The sequence below is a fragment of the Wolffia australiana genome, chromosome 4, assembly GCF_029677425.1.
Source record: "Wolffia australiana isolate 7733 chromosome 4, ASM2967742v1".
In the NCBI taxonomy this organism is placed as follows: Eukaryota; Viridiplantae; Streptophyta; class Magnoliopsida; order Alismatales; family Araceae; genus Wolffia; species Wolffia australiana.
The window spans coordinates 6,584,727-6,604,820 of record NC_135838.1 but is presented as its reverse complement, the minus strand read 5'-3'; the positions used below and the strand labels follow the sequence as shown (position 1 = coordinate 6,604,820).

General features: G+C 42.1%; 2 protein-coding genes across 2 annotated transcripts; one reads left to right on the top strand and one right to left on the bottom strand.

The window, feature by feature from the left end:
- The first annotated feature begins 2,963 nt into the window (after nucleotides 1-2,963).
- On the top strand, nucleotides 2,964-11,295 carry LOC144701742 (putative galacturonosyltransferase 9). The gene is made up of 2 exons (XM_078573488.1): nucleotides 2,964-4,281; nucleotides 10,427-11,295. Exons 1-2 carry the CDS (start codon nucleotides 3,034-3,036, stop codon nucleotides 10,703-10,705), a joined length of 1,527 nt encoding a protein of 508 aa, XP_078429614.1. The 5' UTR covers nucleotides 2,964-3,033; the 3' UTR covers nucleotides 10,706-11,295.
- A 4,447-nt stretch (nucleotides 11,296-15,742) lies between these two features.
- LOC144701741 (Leucine-rich repeat (LRR) family protein) lies at nucleotides 15,743-20,094 on the bottom strand. Its single transcript, XM_078573486.1, has 11 exons — nucleotides 19,875-20,094; nucleotides 18,786-18,933; nucleotides 18,241-18,312; nucleotides 18,020-18,091; nucleotides 17,400-17,471; nucleotides 17,178-17,321; nucleotides 17,014-17,097; nucleotides 16,394-16,465; nucleotides 16,242-16,313; nucleotides 16,094-16,165; nucleotides 15,743-16,007 (listed from the first exon to the last, which is right to left on the bottom strand). Exons 1-11 carry the CDS (start codon nucleotides 19,942-19,944, stop codon nucleotides 15,917-15,919), a joined length of 969 nt encoding a protein of 322 aa, XP_078429612.1. The 5' UTR covers nucleotides 19,945-20,094; the 3' UTR covers nucleotides 15,743-15,916.

Here is a 20,094-nt window from a genome sequence, read left to right as displayed (position 1 = left end):
ATTATTTATATATTTTGATAAAATGAAAAGTCTAACCCTAACGATAAAGCAAGTTTTATTGCATAATTCTAACCCTAAAGACATGATTACTTGGGATTTAATCACACCATTTTTTAGGCTTATCATCACCGAGTATTATCATGTTTTCTTAGAAACTTTTGATTTTATTTCACCGCAAAGCACAAGGAGACGCTTGAGATCATGTATGACCTAAGATTTTGTACTTTTATAAGCCAACTAACTATTAGAATAAATTAAAGACGGATGGTATTAGGCAAGGTAAGCATGCAAAAAACCTACTGAATCCTTTAGTGATGCATATAACTAAATCATGCCCAAGGTGATCTAATCCAAATCTTGGGGCTTTTACCTATCAGATCGTGTATATATATTATAAGTATCACTCCAAGGATTATCCTCATTTTCTTCCATTATTTTTTTAAATTTTTTTTTGCCTCCCATTAATGTTTTGAGATAAGGATAGTGCTTTTTGGTTTGCATGTGTAATTTAATATAAATATTGTTAAGAAATATAATTCTGTTTCGACATCCACCTGACATGTTAAGAAATATAACTTCCATTATTTTCAGCTTGGGAATACAAAAAAAAATTAAATTAGGAGAATAAATGTAAATTCAGTGTTTACATACTATAAATATATATTTTTCAAATAATTTCTAATTTTTCAAGAAAATTATTTAATAATTAATTCAATTTTATAATTTTTCTGAAATATAATGAAAATAATTTAAATGCATCAGAAAATTATGTCATAACTACTTTTCCAAATTATTTTATTTCTATAATCATTCAGACCATAGTGATATACCATGATTCGAGGTGATATAAAGAAATTAATGTGAAATAAAAGATAACATATAATGATATGGTCATGAAGACTCTTTTTCGATATACAACACACCAAGTAATATATAATATTACAAATGAAAATTCGTAATATATATACCATATTTATAAAAAAAATCAACATTTTTAACATGCCATCCCATATTTTTGACTTTCTGAATCTCTTTTCAACACAATACAACACACCAAGTAATATATAATATTACAAGTAGGTCCATAACAAGTAGGTCCATATTTTTGACTTTCTGAATCTCTTTTCAACACAATACAACACACCAAATAATATATAATATCACGGTGAAGTCCTTCTCTCTCATTGTTCCCTCTTCAACCTCAATCCTCACTCACTCTGAGTCTCTCTCTCTCTCTCTCTCTCTCTCTCTCTCTCTCCTCCTCCTCCTCCTCCTCCTCCTCTCCTCCCTGGCAATTCAATCGCTTTTCCCTATCTCAAACCTACATGTTTCATTTTTTGCTTTTGATACTCCCTATGAATGAGGAGCTCATGCGTTTCACACTTTATTTTGGAATAGATTACATGGATGTTACCAGATTCATAATTTTCTTAGTTAATTTCCATAAACATGAGTGGAAATATGAAATTATATCTTTATTCATAAATCATATAAAATGCTGAAATCAAATGATGGCATGCACTATTTCTATAAAATCAATGCATTAAATGATCCTAAAGATTATATACGTGTATAAGAATATGCCTGATACCGGTAAGTCCATCTGATCTTCATCATCCATCTCTTCATAAACGAAAATTATGTTACAATTAGAAACAAGTAGGCACATGTACTGCTCCCCTATCTCCTTTTCTTATTTATTCTTTATTTTAAGTGTCTACAATCTAGTCATCAATTTTATATTTATATCTCTAATGTCTCAAACGACATTAAGTGATTAATTATGTGACACATAAATACTTTTCATCAAGTTAATCTAGTTCATCTGCAGCAGGATGACCAAAACCAATTCCATCGTCGTCTACAAAACATCAGTTGAGAAAGACCAAAAATTTTAGTTATCACTTCTATATTGATATCTCGATCATTTCAATACAAATTAATATCTCTCCATTCGTCTCATATGCCTAAGTTATTGCATTATTTAGTGAAATATCAATATCTTTGATCAAATCAATCTAGGTTGTATGTTGCTAGATGACAAAAACAAGTTCTGCCATCATCTGCAAACTTTCAAGTTATCACTTCTATCTTTGTATCTCTAACATCTCAATATAAATTGAAATCACCTCCATTCATCCAATCTGCATAAGTTAGTGCATCATTAAGTAAAATATACATGTCTTTGATCGAGTTAATCTATTTAATCTAGGGCAGGATGACGAAAATGAGTTCTGTCATTGTCCTCAACGCGTGGCCCTACATAAAGCAAACCGTCAGTCGAGAGAGACCAAACATTTGAGTTAATATTTATATCCCTAACATCTCACCTCAATATTTATGGAAATTAAAATCACTTCCATTCATCCAATATGCCTAAGTTAGTGCATCATCAAGAGAAATATACATAGTTTTGATTGAGTTAATCTATTTAATCTAGAGTAGGAAGGATGACGAAACAAGTCCCGTCATCGTCCCCAAGGCGCGGCATCGTCCCCTACATAAACCAAACTGTCAGCCGAGAGAGACCAAACAATTGAGTAATTCTTTCTACATTTATACCCCTAAAATCTCACTTCAATATTTATGGAAATCAATATCACCTCCATTCATCCAATCAAGTGAAATATACATATCTTTGATTGAGTTAATCTATTTAATCGAGAGCAGGACGGATGACAAAACAAATCCCTTGATTGTCCGCATGGTGCGGCCCCTATAGAAACCAAACCATAAGCCGAGAGAGACCAAAGAATTGAGTAATTCTTTCCACATTTATATCCCCAAAATCTTACACTTCAATATATGTGGAAATTAATGTCACCTCCATTCATCCAATCAAGTGAATTATACATACCTCTGACTGAGTTAATCTATTTAATCTATAGAGCAAGAAGGATGACGAAACGAGTTCCGTCATCGTCCTCAAGGCCGGGCCCCTATATAAACCAAGCCGTCAGTCGGGAGAGACCAAACTCAGAGCTCCAAGCGGCGGCGTTCATGGCGGTTCTCGGCTGAGCTCCGCCTTCAACCATGGCGCCGGGGACGAGATCCGGCCGCTTCGCTCCTCCCTCTCCGCGAAGCTCCCTCTCTCCGCACCGGATCTTCCTCTCGGCGATCATCTCCCTGCTGTTCTTCGCCGCTCTCTGCGCCCTAATCGCTTCCAGCACCTTCGATCACGGCATCAATGGCGCCGATCGCGGCTCGCTCTCGCTTCAATCCGATCCCCTCCGCACTCGCCTCGATCTGATCAACCGCCAGGCCGCCGATCACGTCGCTCTGATCAACGCCTACGCCGCCTTCGCCCGCCGCGCCAAGATCGACAGCTCTCGCGTGCTCCGCACCTTCGAAGACCTCGTCGGATGCTTCACCTCGCTCTTGACGCGGATCCCCCGCGCCGACGACGCCGCGGCGATCGAAGACGAGGCGCTGAAGGCGCTGGAGAAGGAGCTCAAGGACCGGCTCAAGCTCGCTCGCCAGCTCGTCGCCGAGTCGAAGGAAAGCTTCGACACGCAGATCAAGATCCAGAAGCTCCGCGACACTGTCTTCGCCGTCGGCGAGCAGCTCGATCGGGAGAGAAAGCTCGGCGATCTTTCGAACAAGATCGCCGCCGGATCTACGCCGAAGACGCTCCATTGCATCGGCATGCGGCTCATGGAAGATCGGATTTTGCATCCGGAAGCGTTCAAAGAGGACAAGATCGCCGCTCATCATCCCGATCTGGAAAATTCGGAGCTCTTCCACTACGCGATCTTCTCCGACAACGTCGTGGCGGCCTCCGTGGTGATCAATTCCGCGGTCCGCTGCGCCGCGGAGCCGAGTAAGCATGTTTTCCACATTGTCACGGACGCGATGCATCTGGCCGCGTTTCAGGTCTGGTTTAGGCGCCGGCCTCCGGCCGGAGGCGCTCTCGTGGAGGTCAAATCCGACGCGGAGTTCGGATTCTTGAACGGGTCCAGCTCGCTGGACCATCTTAAGTTCTACCTCCCCGAGATGTTCCCGCGGCTGAAGAAGGTTGTGCTGCTGGAGGACGACGTGGTGGTTCAGAGAGATCTTGCTGGGTTGTGGTCTTTGGACTTGGGCGGGAAGGTGAACGGTGCTGTGGAGATGTGCTTTGGGCCCTTTCAGAGGTACTCGAGATATATCAACTTCTCTCATCCTGCGGTGAAGGAGAAGGTCAGCCCTCGAGCTTGTGCTTGGGCTTTTGGAGTTAACCTTTTTGATCTCGAGGCTTGGAGAAGGGAGAAGTGCACGGAGCAGTACCATTATTATCAGAATCTGGTATGTTTTTAGCGACATTGAACATTTTTTTTCAGTAGAGTTTTCTCCTACTTGGCATCAATCGAATGTTTTCTCATCCTGGTCTTTTGAAAACTGTTTTTTTAGAGGATAATCTCTTCGTTTAAAGGATGTATCTTACAGACAAATGATATAAACTCTATATCTATAGAAATTCTCTAAATTTCTTGAAAAATCATTCATTGATTGTTTTAATCGCTCAATTGATACATCTTCCAGAAACCTGTCTAAGCTTCAGATCTCTAGATCTCTATAAAGTCTGGAAATCTGTAGAGCTTTTTTCTATTCATTGTTTCATTCAATTAGTTGATACATCTTCCAGATAGCGGAACAAAACTCTAAATCTCTTGCAATTTATCCACTCATGGTGTCGTTCATTCAACTGATTCATCTTCCGGACAACCCGTCGAAGCGCTTCAGATCTGTAGATCTCTATTAAGTCTGGAAATCTGCAGAGCTTTTATCTAATCATTGTTTCATTCATTTAGTTGATACATCTTCCAGATAGCGGAACAAAACTCTAAATCTCTTGAAATTTATCCACTCATGGTGTCGTTCATTCAACTGATTCATCTCCAGACAACCAGTCGAAATTCTAAATCTCTCGATCTCTATGAATTCTCTATATCTCTTTAAATTTCATCCATTCACGATTTCATTCATTCTGTTGATACATCGTACTGGAAGCAAATCGAAATTCTAAATCTCTTGATCTTGTTCACTTCTCTGTATCTATTGAAAGTTAATTCATTCATGGTTTCAATCATTCTATTCATACATCATCCGGACACCTGATTGAAACTCTAACTTTTTAAATCTCTATGAATTCTCTAAACCTCTTGAAATTGTATTCAGTCACTGGGGAATTCCCTGTTTGTAGAAAAGGTATGGGAATCTTAAGGAAAATAAAACTACAAAAAACACCCCTACATCGAACTGTCCGGATTAAGTGGCACAGGAGTAAGTTTATTTTTAAAATCCAATAAATTAAGACTTTTTCTTGAATCGCTTCTCATGGGTAACCTTATTCCAAATTTTTTTTTTTGAGGAAAATAGAGAGAGCCCCAGAATAGGGACCCCCCGTTGCCATTGATATAATGACATAGAAAATCAAGTCATGCATTACAAGGGGAACGAAATCAGGGGGCCACAGCCACCTCTCTTCCAAAAATTTGCCAATCCCCTAGCGTCGTGCAGAATAGCATCGACGGAGGGAGGCCTCCCCTTGAAGATGACTTCATTTCGGTGTAGCCATATCGCCCAAAGGTGGGCGAAGATCCGTTGCCACTCCGGCTCCCGGCGGAACAGCCCACCACTGATGGAGTTCAAAAAGTCCTCTTCAGTAGCGGGGTCAACGCTACCCACCCCGGCCGCCTGCCACACAGCCTGGGCCGTCGGGCATCGGAAGAACAGGTGGCCACAGTCTTCCACCGCCCCGGAGCATAGGACACATTCGGCAGTATTCCCCGGGTACCAGCGTTGACGGAACTGTCGCGTCACCAGTCTACGCCGCAAGAGAAGCCAGCCGAAGATTTTCACCTTCAGTGGGATTCGCCGCCCCCACAGTATTCGACTTCGGGGTATGAGGGAGCGGTCTGCTGGACTCCCCTGTCCCCGCAGAATGCGGTATGCAGTTTTGGCCGAAAAACTGGCTCCTCGCCACTCCCAGGTGTCCCGCGCCCCTTCTTGCGGCTGCAAAGAGGCAATCAATCGCTGTAACTGGAGGAAGTCTTCCATTCGTTGCTCGGAAAGATGGGCAGGTAATGTTGGGCACCACGCATTGTCCCGCATCCCCCGAACCGGGGCACTGGGGGCGGGCGAGAGACCATGTAATCTGGGGAATAGGTCTCGCAGGGGCCCAAGACCGGTCCAATCGTCCAACCAGAATCGAAGGCTGGTTCCATCCCCTAGCTTCGGCCGAAAGAGAGGCTGAGCCTTGGCGAAGACCCCCCTCAGCCCCCTGATGAAAGCGGAGTCCCCTCGGAGGGGTGTAGCCCATTGCTCCCAGTCCATTCCCCTTCCGTAGCTGTCGTGCAGGACCGCCGTGACCTGATCTGATGGAGGCTGCATCAGTCGACGTACCCATTTGATCAGCAGAGCCATGTTGGTGTGCTGAATGTGCCTGACACCGAGGCCTCCCTGTGACGTGGGGAGAGATACAGTGTCCCAGCTGACGAGGGCCATGCCCCTCGATTCCCCTTAACTGGGCCCGCTCCACAAAAATCGCCGCATGCAGCTTTCAAGCCTTCTACGAACGCTCACCGGCATCCTGAAGACTGACATGAAGTGTAGAGGAATCGCGGCTAGCACAGCCTTCACCAAGACCAGTCGCCCTCCTCGAGACAAGAGACGACCTCGCCAGCCTCCCAGCCGCTGTTCAACCCTCTCCACCACCGGTTGCCATTCCCGTGCTCCAACTCGGCCATCAGTGAGAGGCAGGCCCAAATACCGAATGGGCAGGGAGCCAATCGGCGTATATAGAAGTTGGGAGCACTGACACAAATCTTCTGGAGATAGCCCGATACCGACGAGTGTAGACTTGGCCCTATTCAGTTTGAGTCCAGAGAAATCGGAGAAGATGTCCAGCAAGATCGAGAGGTTCTCAGCCTCCTCCACCGATCCCTCGATGAAAAAAGTAGTGTCGTCTGCATACTGAAGGAGTGGGATCCCGCTAGGCCAGCCAGGGGTGTGAAATCCTCTGAGCAGCCCCCTTGCACACAACCGTTCCGAGCACCGCGTCAAGGTATCTGCCGCCAATATAAATAAAAGCGGGGCCAGTGGACATCCTTGCCGGATACCCCTTTGGGGGTGGATCCAGCCCCCTTGAGGTCGGCCATTGACTAGGACTGCAAAAGTGCTGGTCGCTACGCAGAGCTTCATCCATCGCACCCAAACCTCCGGGAAACCACGCTTGCGCAATACATTCCAGAGATATCGCTAGTCAAGCGTATCATATGCCTTGGCGAAGTCCACCTTCCACATAAATCCGGAGGTGCCTGTTCGCCTCCAGGCCGCAAAAATTTCCTCTGCCACAACCACACTCTCCACCACGTGTCTACCCGGGACAAAAGCAGATTGAAGAGGGCTCACTAAGTAGCCGATTACCTCGCGGAGTCTGTTGGCAAGTACCTTGGCGATGATCAGGTATATCGAATTGGAGTCAGCGATGGGCCTGAACTCTCCCACTTGTTCAGCTCCCTGACATTTTGGGATAAGCACGATATAAGCTTTGTTCAGCTGGTCCATCTCGCAGGTACCATTCCGGAATTCCTCCAAAGTCGCCATGACCTCCGGACCCACCATATCCCAGCACTCCTTGTAGAAGAAAATTGGCACGCCGTCCGGTCCCGGAGCCCCTTCAGCATTCAACCCACGAATGGCCAGCTGAGCCTCTTCAGTTGAGAAAGGCTCGATTAGCTTAGTTCGTTGCTCTTCCGAGATCCTGGGTGCGTCGGCTCCAGACCACTTCCATTTGTTACGCGGTCCCCGACGGTAGAAAGCCCGAAAGTGGTTAGCTAGGGCACGTCCAACCTCCGTCTGGCCGCTGACCACTGTCCCCTCCACCCGTAAATGGTTGATCTTGTTCATTCTTCGTCTCCCACTTGCTGCTTGATGGAAGAAGTGGGTATTTGCATCCCCTGCCGCCAGCCAAAGCTGCCGCGATCGCTGTCGCCAGTCCATTTCAGTCTTTAAATCCTCCTCAGCCACTACGTCCCGATGGGCTTGACGTGTCGCCAACTCCTCCGCTGATAAAGGCCGGCTATCCTCCTCTGTGTCCCATCGTTGTATCTCCGCAAGAGCAGCGTCCCTGGTTTGGTTCCGGTCCTCGCGAATCTTCCGGCGGAAGTCGATGAGGTGTCGGCGGAGCCCTGTCAGCTTAGTAGCCAGCCGTGCCGACGCTGATCCGATAGCAGGAACGGTACCCCACCACTTGGCAACTCGCCTCTTGAAGCCCTCCTCTCGTAACCAGGAACGATCTAGCTTGAAATAGGGGGGCTTTGCAGTTCCTGTTTGTGCCTGCCAGGAAATAGGAGTATGATCAGAAATAGGGCGGGGTCGGGACGTGACCTCTGCGAGCGGAAACATCTCCAGCAGCGCGATGGAGCATAGGAATCGATCGAGCCGAGAGCGCGCCAGAGGGCCTGCTGCGCTTCGCCAGGTGAATCGTCGGTCCGAGGGCCCCATTTCTTTAAATCCACAGTTGGCCAGTAGGTTCCTGAACTCCGCCAAACCTGGGTCCATCCCCCCCAAGCCATTCGGCCTGTCCTCGGCCGCCACAGTCACATTGAAATCACCACCAATGAGAATCGGGAGCTCCTGGAATTTGTGGGCAAAGGCGTAAATATCTTCCCACAGTTCCCCTCTTCGCAAGGCCGGTGGTCCGTAGGCCGAGGCCACCACCCATGTCCGCCCGTCCTCACGGTTGGACAAACGGGCCGCAACCACATGCCGCCCTTTCCACTCCTCCAGCTTATCAAAGTCCTCCGCCCTCCAAGCCACTGCAATACCCCCTGATCGGCCAATTGCATCACCGGTTACGTGTGCTCCATCACCCCCCCGGCCGAGGGCGCCCCACACTTGGGGTAGATCCTGCTCTAACATAGTCTCTTGGATGCACACCACCTTTGCCCCCCATTCATTGATATATCTTCCCACTACTCCTTCGCTCGTCACGGAGGCCTCGCACGTTCCATGAGAGGCAATTCATGGGGAGGCTACCGTGGCGCCCTCTACTGTCGAAGCCATCATAGCTCCTGCTGCCTCCGCAATCATTCTCGTCTTGGGATGTTCAACACGTTCTGGCGCTGTCCCCTGGGAGCTGGGCTCAGCCGCGATAGGGGCAGCTGGGGAGGTGGCCCCTTCGTCTGCCATGACACCTTCCCTTGTTGCTTGAGTCCATGCTTCTCTCCCCTCCGATGAGTCATTCTTGGCTGCTTGCTCAGGAGCTGCATCGCGCGTTGTCGGAGGATTGCGCCCCAAAGTTTGAATGAGCGAAGAAACGCTCTCGGAGCCAATCGTGGAAAGCGCAGCAGACTTTTGCCTCCACTCTGTTCGGCCTGCCTGAGGCCCTGAGGTTCCCCTGGTGGACCGTCCGTCCCCTTCGATGCCTGTGGGGGGGGTTCCCGACCATCACAAAGTTGGCCGATCGAGGAAGAGGAGGAGGCGGTGGGACCACCAAGAGCTGGACAACCGGGGCCCCTGGGGCCGCCTTGCATAAAACTGATCGAGGGAGCATGCCGATGTTGTGGGGTTCCACTTCAAGCACTGTGATTAGAGGGTCTCCGCTCTCCAGCCCGGTGGATATAATCCGGCGAAGGCGAGCAAATTTTCGCACCATATGGGCTGCGTGTTCCACTGAGCGATATCCGAACGGAATGCCATGAGCCTCCACCAAGATCGTACCGTTCTTTATCTTGCATCCCCTGTCTGTCTTTTTGACTCCCCGCCATTTGACTGTTCCTTGCGCCGGCATCTGCTGGTGCCATCCACAGATGTTTTCTCTTGCTGCCCGAGGCAATCTTCTTAGTAGGAATTGTTTCTTGTCCAGCATTTGGAGTTCCGCCTGAAAAAGCGGGGCATAGTGTTCCGCCAAACCTGCTTGAACTGCCTCCAATGTCGGAGCGCCTCCTTGAACCTCCCCGATGAGAGAGGTGACTCTGAACTCCGCGAAACTTCTCGAGTCAGCACGGCCTCCCAGCTTTAGGTTCATTGGGCACTCGGATCGGCGGTGACCTGTGCGTCGGCATCGGCGGCAGATTACTGGATCTCTGCAGTCTTTTGCGACATGTCCGCGTCCCAGGCAACGGAAGCAACAGTGCTCGTTGATTCGTTCAAGCCGTCGCTTCTGTTGTGTGGAATGCTCTTCTCGCTGGGCAAATCGGGCTGTCAAAGGGTGCGGACCAGAGCCAGCCCCACGAGGAGCTTCTCGGAGTATGTCTGCTTATTCCAAATTTTACTTGGGTCTTATGATGAATCTTCACTGATTAGTTTTCCAATTTTTGCAAAAGCTTGTTTGCATTGAGGCTAAAACTTTGTGTAACAGATGAAATTATTGTGATTTTTGTAATATTTTTGTCAAACAATTAAAAATAAAACGATATGAGATTGGTTTCTTTTCCCCTTACAGAATGAAGACGGCAGCCTCTGGAACCCGGGGTCGACGTTGCCCGTTGGGCTGTTGACGTTCTACTCGCTGACTAAGCCTCTGGATAAGACTTGGCACGTGATGGGTCTGGGCTACAATCCGAGCATCAGCCCGGATCAGATCGACGGGGCCGCCGTCATCCATTTTAACGGGAATATGAAGCCGTGGCTCGACATTGCCATGAACCAGTACAAGCAACTCTGGATGAAGCATGTGGACACAGACATGGAGTTTCTCCAACTCTGCAACTTCGGACTCTGAAACCACTCGCATCCAACGGAGTAATCTCTTCTTCCCTTTCTTTCTCTCCATCTCTCTCTCTCTCTCTCTCCATATTTCTTTCTCTCTCACCCCGCTCTCCATTTCTCTCTCTTCATCTTTCTGTTTCTCTCTTCCCACTCTGACTCTCTCTCTTCATCTTTTCTTTTCTTTCTCTTCTCTCCGTCTCTCTTTCTCCATCTTTCTTTTTCTCTTTTTCCTCTCTATCTCTTTCAATCTTTTATGTCTCTCTCTATCCATAGTTCTGTCTCACGCCACATTTCACTCTTTCTCTTCTCTCTGTTTCTCTCTCTATCCATAGTTCTGTCTCACACCACATTTCTCTCTTATGTCTCTCTCTCTCCATAGTTCACTCCATCTATCTCTGTCTCTCTCACTGGCCACTCCGTTTCTCTCTCATCCTTTGATTTGGCTGGATCACAAAGTGAACCTGAATATAGAGTCAAATGCGTCATCAAGGATCAATTGGGTAAGATTTTTTATTAATATTGTGGATGGTGAACATATACCCTGTGCGATATGCTGTTATCTAATATATTTTTTAATAAGAACGCGTGACTTAGCTTCAGTTCCATGCATTGTTCACTGTTCATATTGCTTCTTTGTTTTCTAATTATCAATTTTTATCTACCTCCATTTTTTACTTTCGTTTGCATTTGAGACTTTCTGTTGCAGATATATCTTTATTTCTACTCTTGTATATTTTTTCTAAGAGATTTTGTAAAAGATTGGAGAGAGATAAGAGAGTGAGGATATGGTATTCTATAAAGATGGCTCTATTTATGTGAGGTTATACACCGAATTCTTACTATAATTAAATGTTATTATAATTGTCATGTCTAAGTTATTTTGGCAAAGGTTGGTTCAAAATTTTTTTTTATAAAATTCTACATTATTGTCATAGATTAGTGACGTAGTTTCTCCATGAGGCTAAAAAGCTGGAGTTTCAATCACCTTAAAAGACATTAAGAGTACAAAATGTGTTTCAGCAATGTAAAAATATGGTGGATCAGCAATGTATTTCAGCATTCTTATATGTGGTTAATTTTTTTCAATAATTCATGGTTCTCTTATCTTATGCATGATGTACATTTTACATTGTGTCTCATCAGATGTCTCAATGTGTAAGCTGATTGTTTTGATTAGCTACTATAAATTTTCATGAGGCATATTATAAGTGTGAGATGAACAAAGATTCAACACAAAATAATGCACCTAAACATATAGTATAAATTTATATATCTTATTGTAAATTCAACAGACCGATATCAAAGATATATTTTTTAATATTTCCAAATAGAGGTATTAAGTAGTGTAACATGCAGAAATCTAGTAGTATCGTGTTAGAAGTTGCGTCAGAATCCCTAGAATGTTATTAAACTTACATGTGACAAAGCCATGGCTGTAATACAGATGCATCACATTTAATACATTGGCATTTAGATAAATAATAACCAAATTTTCATGCGGAGAAGCTATCATTAACAGTTGGTATTCATTTCCACATTTTAGATTATTATTTAATCTTCCAAATTAGTTTAACATCCCAAAAGGTGTCTGCTCATTCTGTAACTCCAAATTATCATGCTAGAAAAAATATCTACTTAAAGCACTATGATGAGTTGACATTACCATATTGTCTTCCTAAGATGATCAAAACTTTTAGTATTGGTAAGATCAAATTTGATAACATCTTTTTCATATGTCACGAAAAATAAATTATCATCCTAATACATAATAAGACCTTACAAGCCATGTGTTATATATATATATTAATTTGGTGATTACGGTTTGTATCCACGCGTGCGTGAACTAAAGCTCTAAAATATACATTTGTTGTACAAATTGAGTTATTGTTCAAATGATTTGGATTATTTGGAACTTTTTAGTTCATCCAGATATGTTTTGCAAGATAAAAAGGCGTCAAAATTATATTTTCAGACTTTTCTTTGATAAAATGATTCAATCATAAAAACAACCAGGACCATAAAGGTAAACAGACAAGTAAGAAGGCCAGGTTAGCCAATAAAGGGGCACCAAAGCAGAACCCATGAGATGAATGACACACTAATAATCCCAAGCTGGGATTCTCCGGTCCAACCTTTGACTTGCATGTCAGAATCCAAAGGCATTTTGCTAGCCAACTAAGAAAGAGTACATAAATAGGTATTTTTATGCAAAAGCTATATGGCTTGTTTAGATAATTTGCAATTTTCAAATTCCTAATATAGAATTTAATCTCTCAATCTCTCTTTTTGAATGAATGAGTCCACCAAGTGGTGGTTCCCACTTAGCCCCAAATCAAAGGGAATAAAATTCCATGCCCATATTCCCTAGCATTTGGCGTCACCTTCTCACCACATATATGAAACCCACACTACACCATTACATTTGTGTGTATGGAACAGCTCAGAGTCCCCTCTTGTTCCATGACCACGGTGGGGCAGGATTTCAAAACTTGAGTTTGGGTGTCAATCAGTTTGATCAGACTCACTAATTTATTCAGATGGGTAGAAGATTTTTCTCTGAAAAATTATCTTAATGTGGTGTTAAAGTTCATGATACATAAAAAATAATTTTTATCTCTAAAGTTCACACTTGTATAATAATCACTTCAGATTCTTACTTAAAAGATGTGGAGTTCATCACAATGAAATCATCCCTCGCCATCATCAAGCCTATGACTAACTAGAAGTGATAAGTTTCTCAACAAGATCATTAGTTCATATGGGAAATATTAGTCAACTTGATTGAAAGATGCTTTGTTGGCATATAGGACTGCCACACCTCTCTCTCTCTCTCCCTCTCTCTCTCCCTCCCTCTCTCTCCCTCTCCCTCTCTCTCCCTCTCTCTCTCTCTCTCTCTCTCTCTCTCTCTCCCTCTCTCCCTCTCTCTCTCTCCCTCTCTCTCTCTCCCCCTCTCTCTCTCTCCCTCCCTCTCTCTCTCTCTCTCCCCTCTCCCTCTCTCTCTCTCTCCCGCCCCCAAATTTACTTAAAGAAATTAATTCTCTCCAAATTCACCTCTAAACTCATTTCTCCCATTTCTAGGCTTAGAATTTTCAAATTTCATTAATGCTTCCCTATGTACCGAATCCATACTTAAGCTATATTAGTTATAAATTATTGAAGAGGAAAATTGTTATAAATCTTGTTGCATAAGTCTAAATTAAAATAGAAACATAAGACCCATCAATTTGGACTTATCAAAAGTAATTCTAACAAATATCTGCAGCATTTATAGAAAAAACTGATCTACTTGACAGTTTATTGCCCATACTGTTAATGTAGTCAGAGTTCTCAACCAGTTCATGCAGGAACTTCATCATTTCCATTGGGAAGGGGCACTATGAGTGCTTGCATACATCAAGCAAGGGACTCATCCATGGTTAAGACTTCTTGTGAGATGGTTTGGTTGAGTTCCTCATTAGGAAAGTTGGGCCTTGTCTCACTCATGTCAAGTTTATGCATTAAAACGACCAGGTGACTAACTCCCTTTATTGTAGGCAAATCTACTTTTCACGAGTGTACAAAGCACATCAAAATCCATTGTTCATGAGAATATGTAATAATGTTTCATATTTATCACAAATGTAGATTATTCTGACCAGCTGGCAGACGTTTTTACAAAGAGCCTCTACGGAGTATCCTATTATGTCCTTATTGACAAGCTGGGCATGTTCAACTTATGTGCTTCAGCTTGGGGGGGGGTGTTATACTTACCCATTGGGTCAGTATAAGCCCCATGTAATCCCTCATTTGTTGTTGCTTAAGTATTTCACCCATTGGTTCACAGAATTCATGAGAATTCACGAATTTATAAGACACTGTGTAAATATTTTCAAGAAAAGAATTTAAAGAGTATTATGGGAAGTCAAAATTTTGGCTTTACATTCTTGGATTAAATTTACTTCCACAAAGCTACATGCTACATGGCATGGCTTTTCACTATGCTGAAAAGATTAAATGAAACTAAATTGTGTAAGAGCTGGTAGAATTTTATTTGCCAATCCTAAAACAAGAAAATAATCAAGGTGAATGGTCAAAAGTTGAAACATTGCAGAGGAAAACCCTTCTAATTTACCTACCTCTGTTGACTAGCAAAATCCACCATGAGAATTAATAAAATGCATCAAAAACCTAGTAGCTACTTGCAACAAATTCATTTTTGTCACAAAATTTATCTTGATTTTTTTTCAAGTGATTAGTTATAATCACATCACTTGACTTTCTCTTCATTTAATAAAATAAGCCATCGATGTCTGAATAATGAGGAATGTAACGAACCAGACTTCTGTCATAATTGGGTTTGTTACAAGTCAAAGTCAAATTGGTACATGGAATTCAGAAACGTCAGTTCTGTATATTTTTGTTCTTTCCTATTTTGAGAAGAATTGGACATGCCTAACTTGGTTTGGGAGGGCTTATGGGATTAATATTTTAGGAGCACCTAACATTACTGACTCGGGGTTATGCTATGTAACTCTATTTCTCCATTGAACACCTCATATAATTCACATTCATCGAATAAACTATCATTTCTTCAAAATATTACATAGCTTCAAATGCATGCCAGATATGCAAGGGGTGATTACCATTTACCATTTACTCTATGCATTTCCTGATTCCATATATTAGGATAAAGTTTCATCAAGCAATAACAAATTATGCGCCACTCAAATCATGCAAAACCATGAAAAAAAAAGGTTCTGAGTTATTACAGCATTATTATATGATCTAACTTAGATACTGTCCAACTTTTCATTCAAATTCTGAACGCCTAAGGACCATGGTACTCGTCTAGGAGTGAAACTATACATCATTTCAAAGAAGGTTATCATGGGAAAGTTAAAATAAAAAATATGGAGGTATTATTTGAAATTAAGACAAGGTGGTAACCAATCTCTTCAACATTCAAACATACATTTAATATATTCTTTTTCTACACAATTTAGATGTTACTCAATTAGGGGAGGATGTTCATAAAATTCCTCACCGATTCATATAAAGCATGAACATAAACTAATGATAATGTCTCCAAAGAATTTGACTATTATCTAAAATCAGGTTCACTCGTCTCTTATGTACACATAAAGGAACAATGACTCGAAAGAAAAACAGAGGATAAAGAAAACATAAACTTTAGCCAACATAAATTGGGATATAAATGTAGGAAATCAATGTACAGGTTCCTCATCTAGAATAGCATGTCAGTCTCTGTAGCCTCCAATTCCTTGTGGGAGCCCTTTGGTCTTGTCCCCGGCTTGAATAGGTTGCCTACAATGTACCTAGATTAAAAATAAATACAGTGGGTCAGCCATTTACGAAGCTTCCAATGCGTAAAGAGGTCATCTCATAATAAAGATAAGCTCACATCTCCTTCAGGAATGCGTGTCTGTAAAATTTCTCTGGGATTCTGCCAGTGAATGAATTGTGATCCAGATACCTGCCATCAAAATAAAATTTAATGTATGCCCAACATGATTGCAGCGAGATAGATGGCACGATGAACAAACTCTCACAAGTAAGTCAGTCTGGGGATGTCTGCAATCCTCGCAGGGATTGTGCCACCCATCTTATTATAAGATAGATACCTGAAGAGAAGAAATAGAGTTGAAAACGATAGGTATGGCACCTGAATTTATTTCTTATCTTAGACTAAAATGATACTCACAGAATTTCCAAATTGGTCAGGTTGGACAGCTGTTCAGGAATTCCTCCTCCCAGTTGGTTATTGTTCAAGTACCTACAAACGGATCAGCAAATTAATTTTCTATAATGCATAAAATTACAATTGTCAGAAGCTGAAGAATTTGTCATGAACTCTGTCATCCATAAGTGGAATCGACAGTGACAGTGAAGAAATTGCCATTAATGATTAATTGACAGGGTGATGGAGATGACGATTCTCGGAAATTGGATGATGATGATGCCGGTGGAAAAATATCACCATTAACAAGATGCCAACGACACATTCATCATCATCCATGTTTGAGCTCGACTGAATGATCGCTTTCTTTGAAGGGCTTGGCTTAATGATAATGAAGATGTTGTAGAATCCTGGAAATCAGACGAGAATGCCCAAAATAAATGTCATTATCGTCGGATGGATAATGATGAATTCTTCGAAGTCATCATCATCTGATCTCGAAGATCCTCCATAATCATTGTCATTCGTCTATGCCAAAAGATAAGTCATGATGACAATTACAATTCCTCAGCGTCATAATCATGACTGAACCCTAATAGGAATTATTTATGTATGTGTTGGAAGGAAGGAAAAAGGCAGGTTACATGTTCCTGAGGGAAGGGAAGCAGTCCCCTGTGTTCCGGATTAAATCCCTTATAGTGCCGGTCAACCGATTATTACTCACATCCCTGAGGAAAAGAAAAAGGTAAGAAAGTCGTTAAAAATAGAGAATAATTTAAAGTTTGATAAAATAAAATCTATGCCGTACAGGTGGCGAAGAAATGGTAGACTCCCCAGTTCAGGTGGGATTTTCCCGGTTAAGTGATTTTCGTGGAGATAGAGATATCGAAGCTCAGGAAGATTTGCCAGCTCCCTCGGAATTTCTCCTTTGAAATTATTGAAGCTTAGATGCCTGCAGAGGCAATAATTAATAAACATATATTAAATCTTAATTTTTAGAGTTTAAATACAGGACAGAAGAATGACTCACAGGTGAGTCAGCTTCTTCAGTTCGCCTATTTCAGGGGGAATGACATCCTGAAGCTTATTCCACCTGAGATTCCTGAAAGTTGAAAGAAAAAGAAAATTTTAATCAAATTCATCTTCTGTGTCACTTGATTAAAACAAAAGGAGTTTTTTTTTTTGAAACAATAAAACAAAAGGAGTTGGCTATGGGGAAACACAAGTGGTCATTGAGATCTATGAACTAGTGATAGTGTTTGCAGACAATGATAAAATCATCAGCGCCATTTTTGCTGCAGACGAATGATGATGAAGATCATCATTTTTTGGTCATATCTCATCATCCGAGTGAGGTTAACACGGGGAGAAGGACGGTCTCAAATTAAAAGGTTAATCATCTATCGTTAATTGTCATATTCTTAATTCTTGTTCGTCTCTGAACCTTCGAAGCAAAAACAAGAGACAAAACCGTCTTCATCATTGTCATCCAACCAGAGGAAGAGAGGAAATGACGATGACTATTTCATCATTGTCATCTTCATCCTGGCAAGGACGAATGACAAAGACGATGATTATTTGTTAAAGTCCTCTCGATATCATTATAAGTGACTGCAAACATCAACTGGTAGACAGGATAGAGAGCCATACAAAATTTTAAGATGCTTCAGCCGCCCAATCTGAGGAGGAATGGGCCCGGTCAACTTGTTATTATGAAGATCCCTGCCGTTAAAAATGTCAATGATGATACATTACCCTTGTTTTTAGTAATTAAATTTAAACAAGGCATACTGATGACTCAGACAGTCCGCACTTTTTAGAAACAAATCTGCTTTTTTATTTATTCCCAAAAAAAGAACAAAAATACTTACAGTCTAGTCAGGTCAATAAGATTTGTAACAGCAGTAGGAAAAGGGCCAACAATGGAAACCCCATAAACTTCCCTGCAATTAAGTAAGGAAAAATTCAGAAAAAAACTGACATAATGAAGAGAAATGTTGCCCCAACCGACATAACCTCAAATACCCATAACACAACGTAAGAGGATTTTTCAATGATCTTCGTAAGACAAAAGCTGAAATTTTATTCCTTTATATTTTATTAAGAAGTTTAAGTTAATTTTGAGAGAGCCCCATGAAACCATATTTCTTAACCCAGAGTCCCAAACAGAAGAAATTCTTAGTCCAGGATTTCCCAGAAATCAGGTGGTTGAATACAAAAGCTAGTTTGGCGAACATGAACCTAAAAGATCGCCCCACAATAACTTGGCTGCAGCGGAAATCATAATAGTCAAAATAGGAAGTATTTAATTATCTCAGTCGACTAGTTGACCCTCAACAGCAATATCTAAGATGATGATAAAAGGCAGAAAAGAAAATAGACTTTATGACAAAGAGATCATCATTATTTAACCTACAGTTCTGTAACAACTCTATAATCTCCTTGCTGAGAACATGTAACGCCAGTCCAAGGAGGCAGTTCACCATCTCCACATGGATCATCTCCCACCCATGCATAAACCACCCTCCATCCAAGTGACGCCTTTATTTCGTTCAACGCCTTCACTGAAAATAAATGTTGCCCGATAATCGTAGTTAATTCAAAATTGAAGCCACGAATATTAGCTGCAATTTTTTTTAAAAAAAAATATACTACTTAGTAAGATTTGATATTTGATTCTACTCTTTGCACTGAAGAAATTACTCTAGCTCTCCTATTTGTTAGAAATATGTTCGTGCGAGAAATATTTTATTGTTTTTTTTTCTTCTTTAATAGGTTGATGCAAGAGTAATAAAAAATCTTAGTATACCACCAAGAGAGAATTCATCCATCTCGACCAAAAAAAGTTGAAGAGAAGAGAAGATAAAATTGGCTACTTTCTCGATTATATTCCACCATGAGTTTTTCATACAAACTTGGGTTGATTTTAAGGAAAAACAAACCCAACAAAATTAAGAAAGAATGGATAGAGCTAAACCTCTTTCACTGGCCTACGATAATATGAGAAATACCTGTCCAATCTCTCTAACTTATTAGAAGACGGAAACACTATCCCGATACACCAAATTCAAAAGTTAATCTCGTGAAGAACTCACCCACGGATACCCCCAAAGATGCTAGATTAATTTTCCCCTAATTTTATCTTCAAGATGTTCATGCAAGGTTCCTCTATTAGTATACCTCTAAGAGAGCAATATTGCATGAACATCTGAAAGAGAAAATGTATACTATATCGATTAAGTTCCGAAGCAAAAGCTCTCACACAAAACGGATTGATTAAAACGAAAATAAAAAATCCAAAAAAATAGAATAAAAATTCTATTTTTCCGAAAAAAATAGTAGATCCAACTAGATCTCCAGCACTTGCCCCCGATAAAGATCAGTTCAATCTCCCCACCAGACTAGCTGACAGAAAACCCATTCCCAAAAGCCTAAAATACTCGAAATTTTCAAAAATCGACGCAGAATGGTATCCCAATCAACACAAGATTAAGGGATTAGTTACCATCTCTCTTCACTGTCTTGGAGGTGACCAGACCCACAAAGAAAAGAAGGCAGCACAAGCGAGCCAACATCGCCGGAGCTGGAAGCGACAGAAACCGCGTAGGAGGGGAAGCCAATTCCGATCTTTGCTTGATTCGTAGTAGATCAAATTCGAGCGCGGCGGATCTCTTCCTTGGGAAAGACAGAGATCACCGACAAGCCCAATTCTACAATTTCTCCTC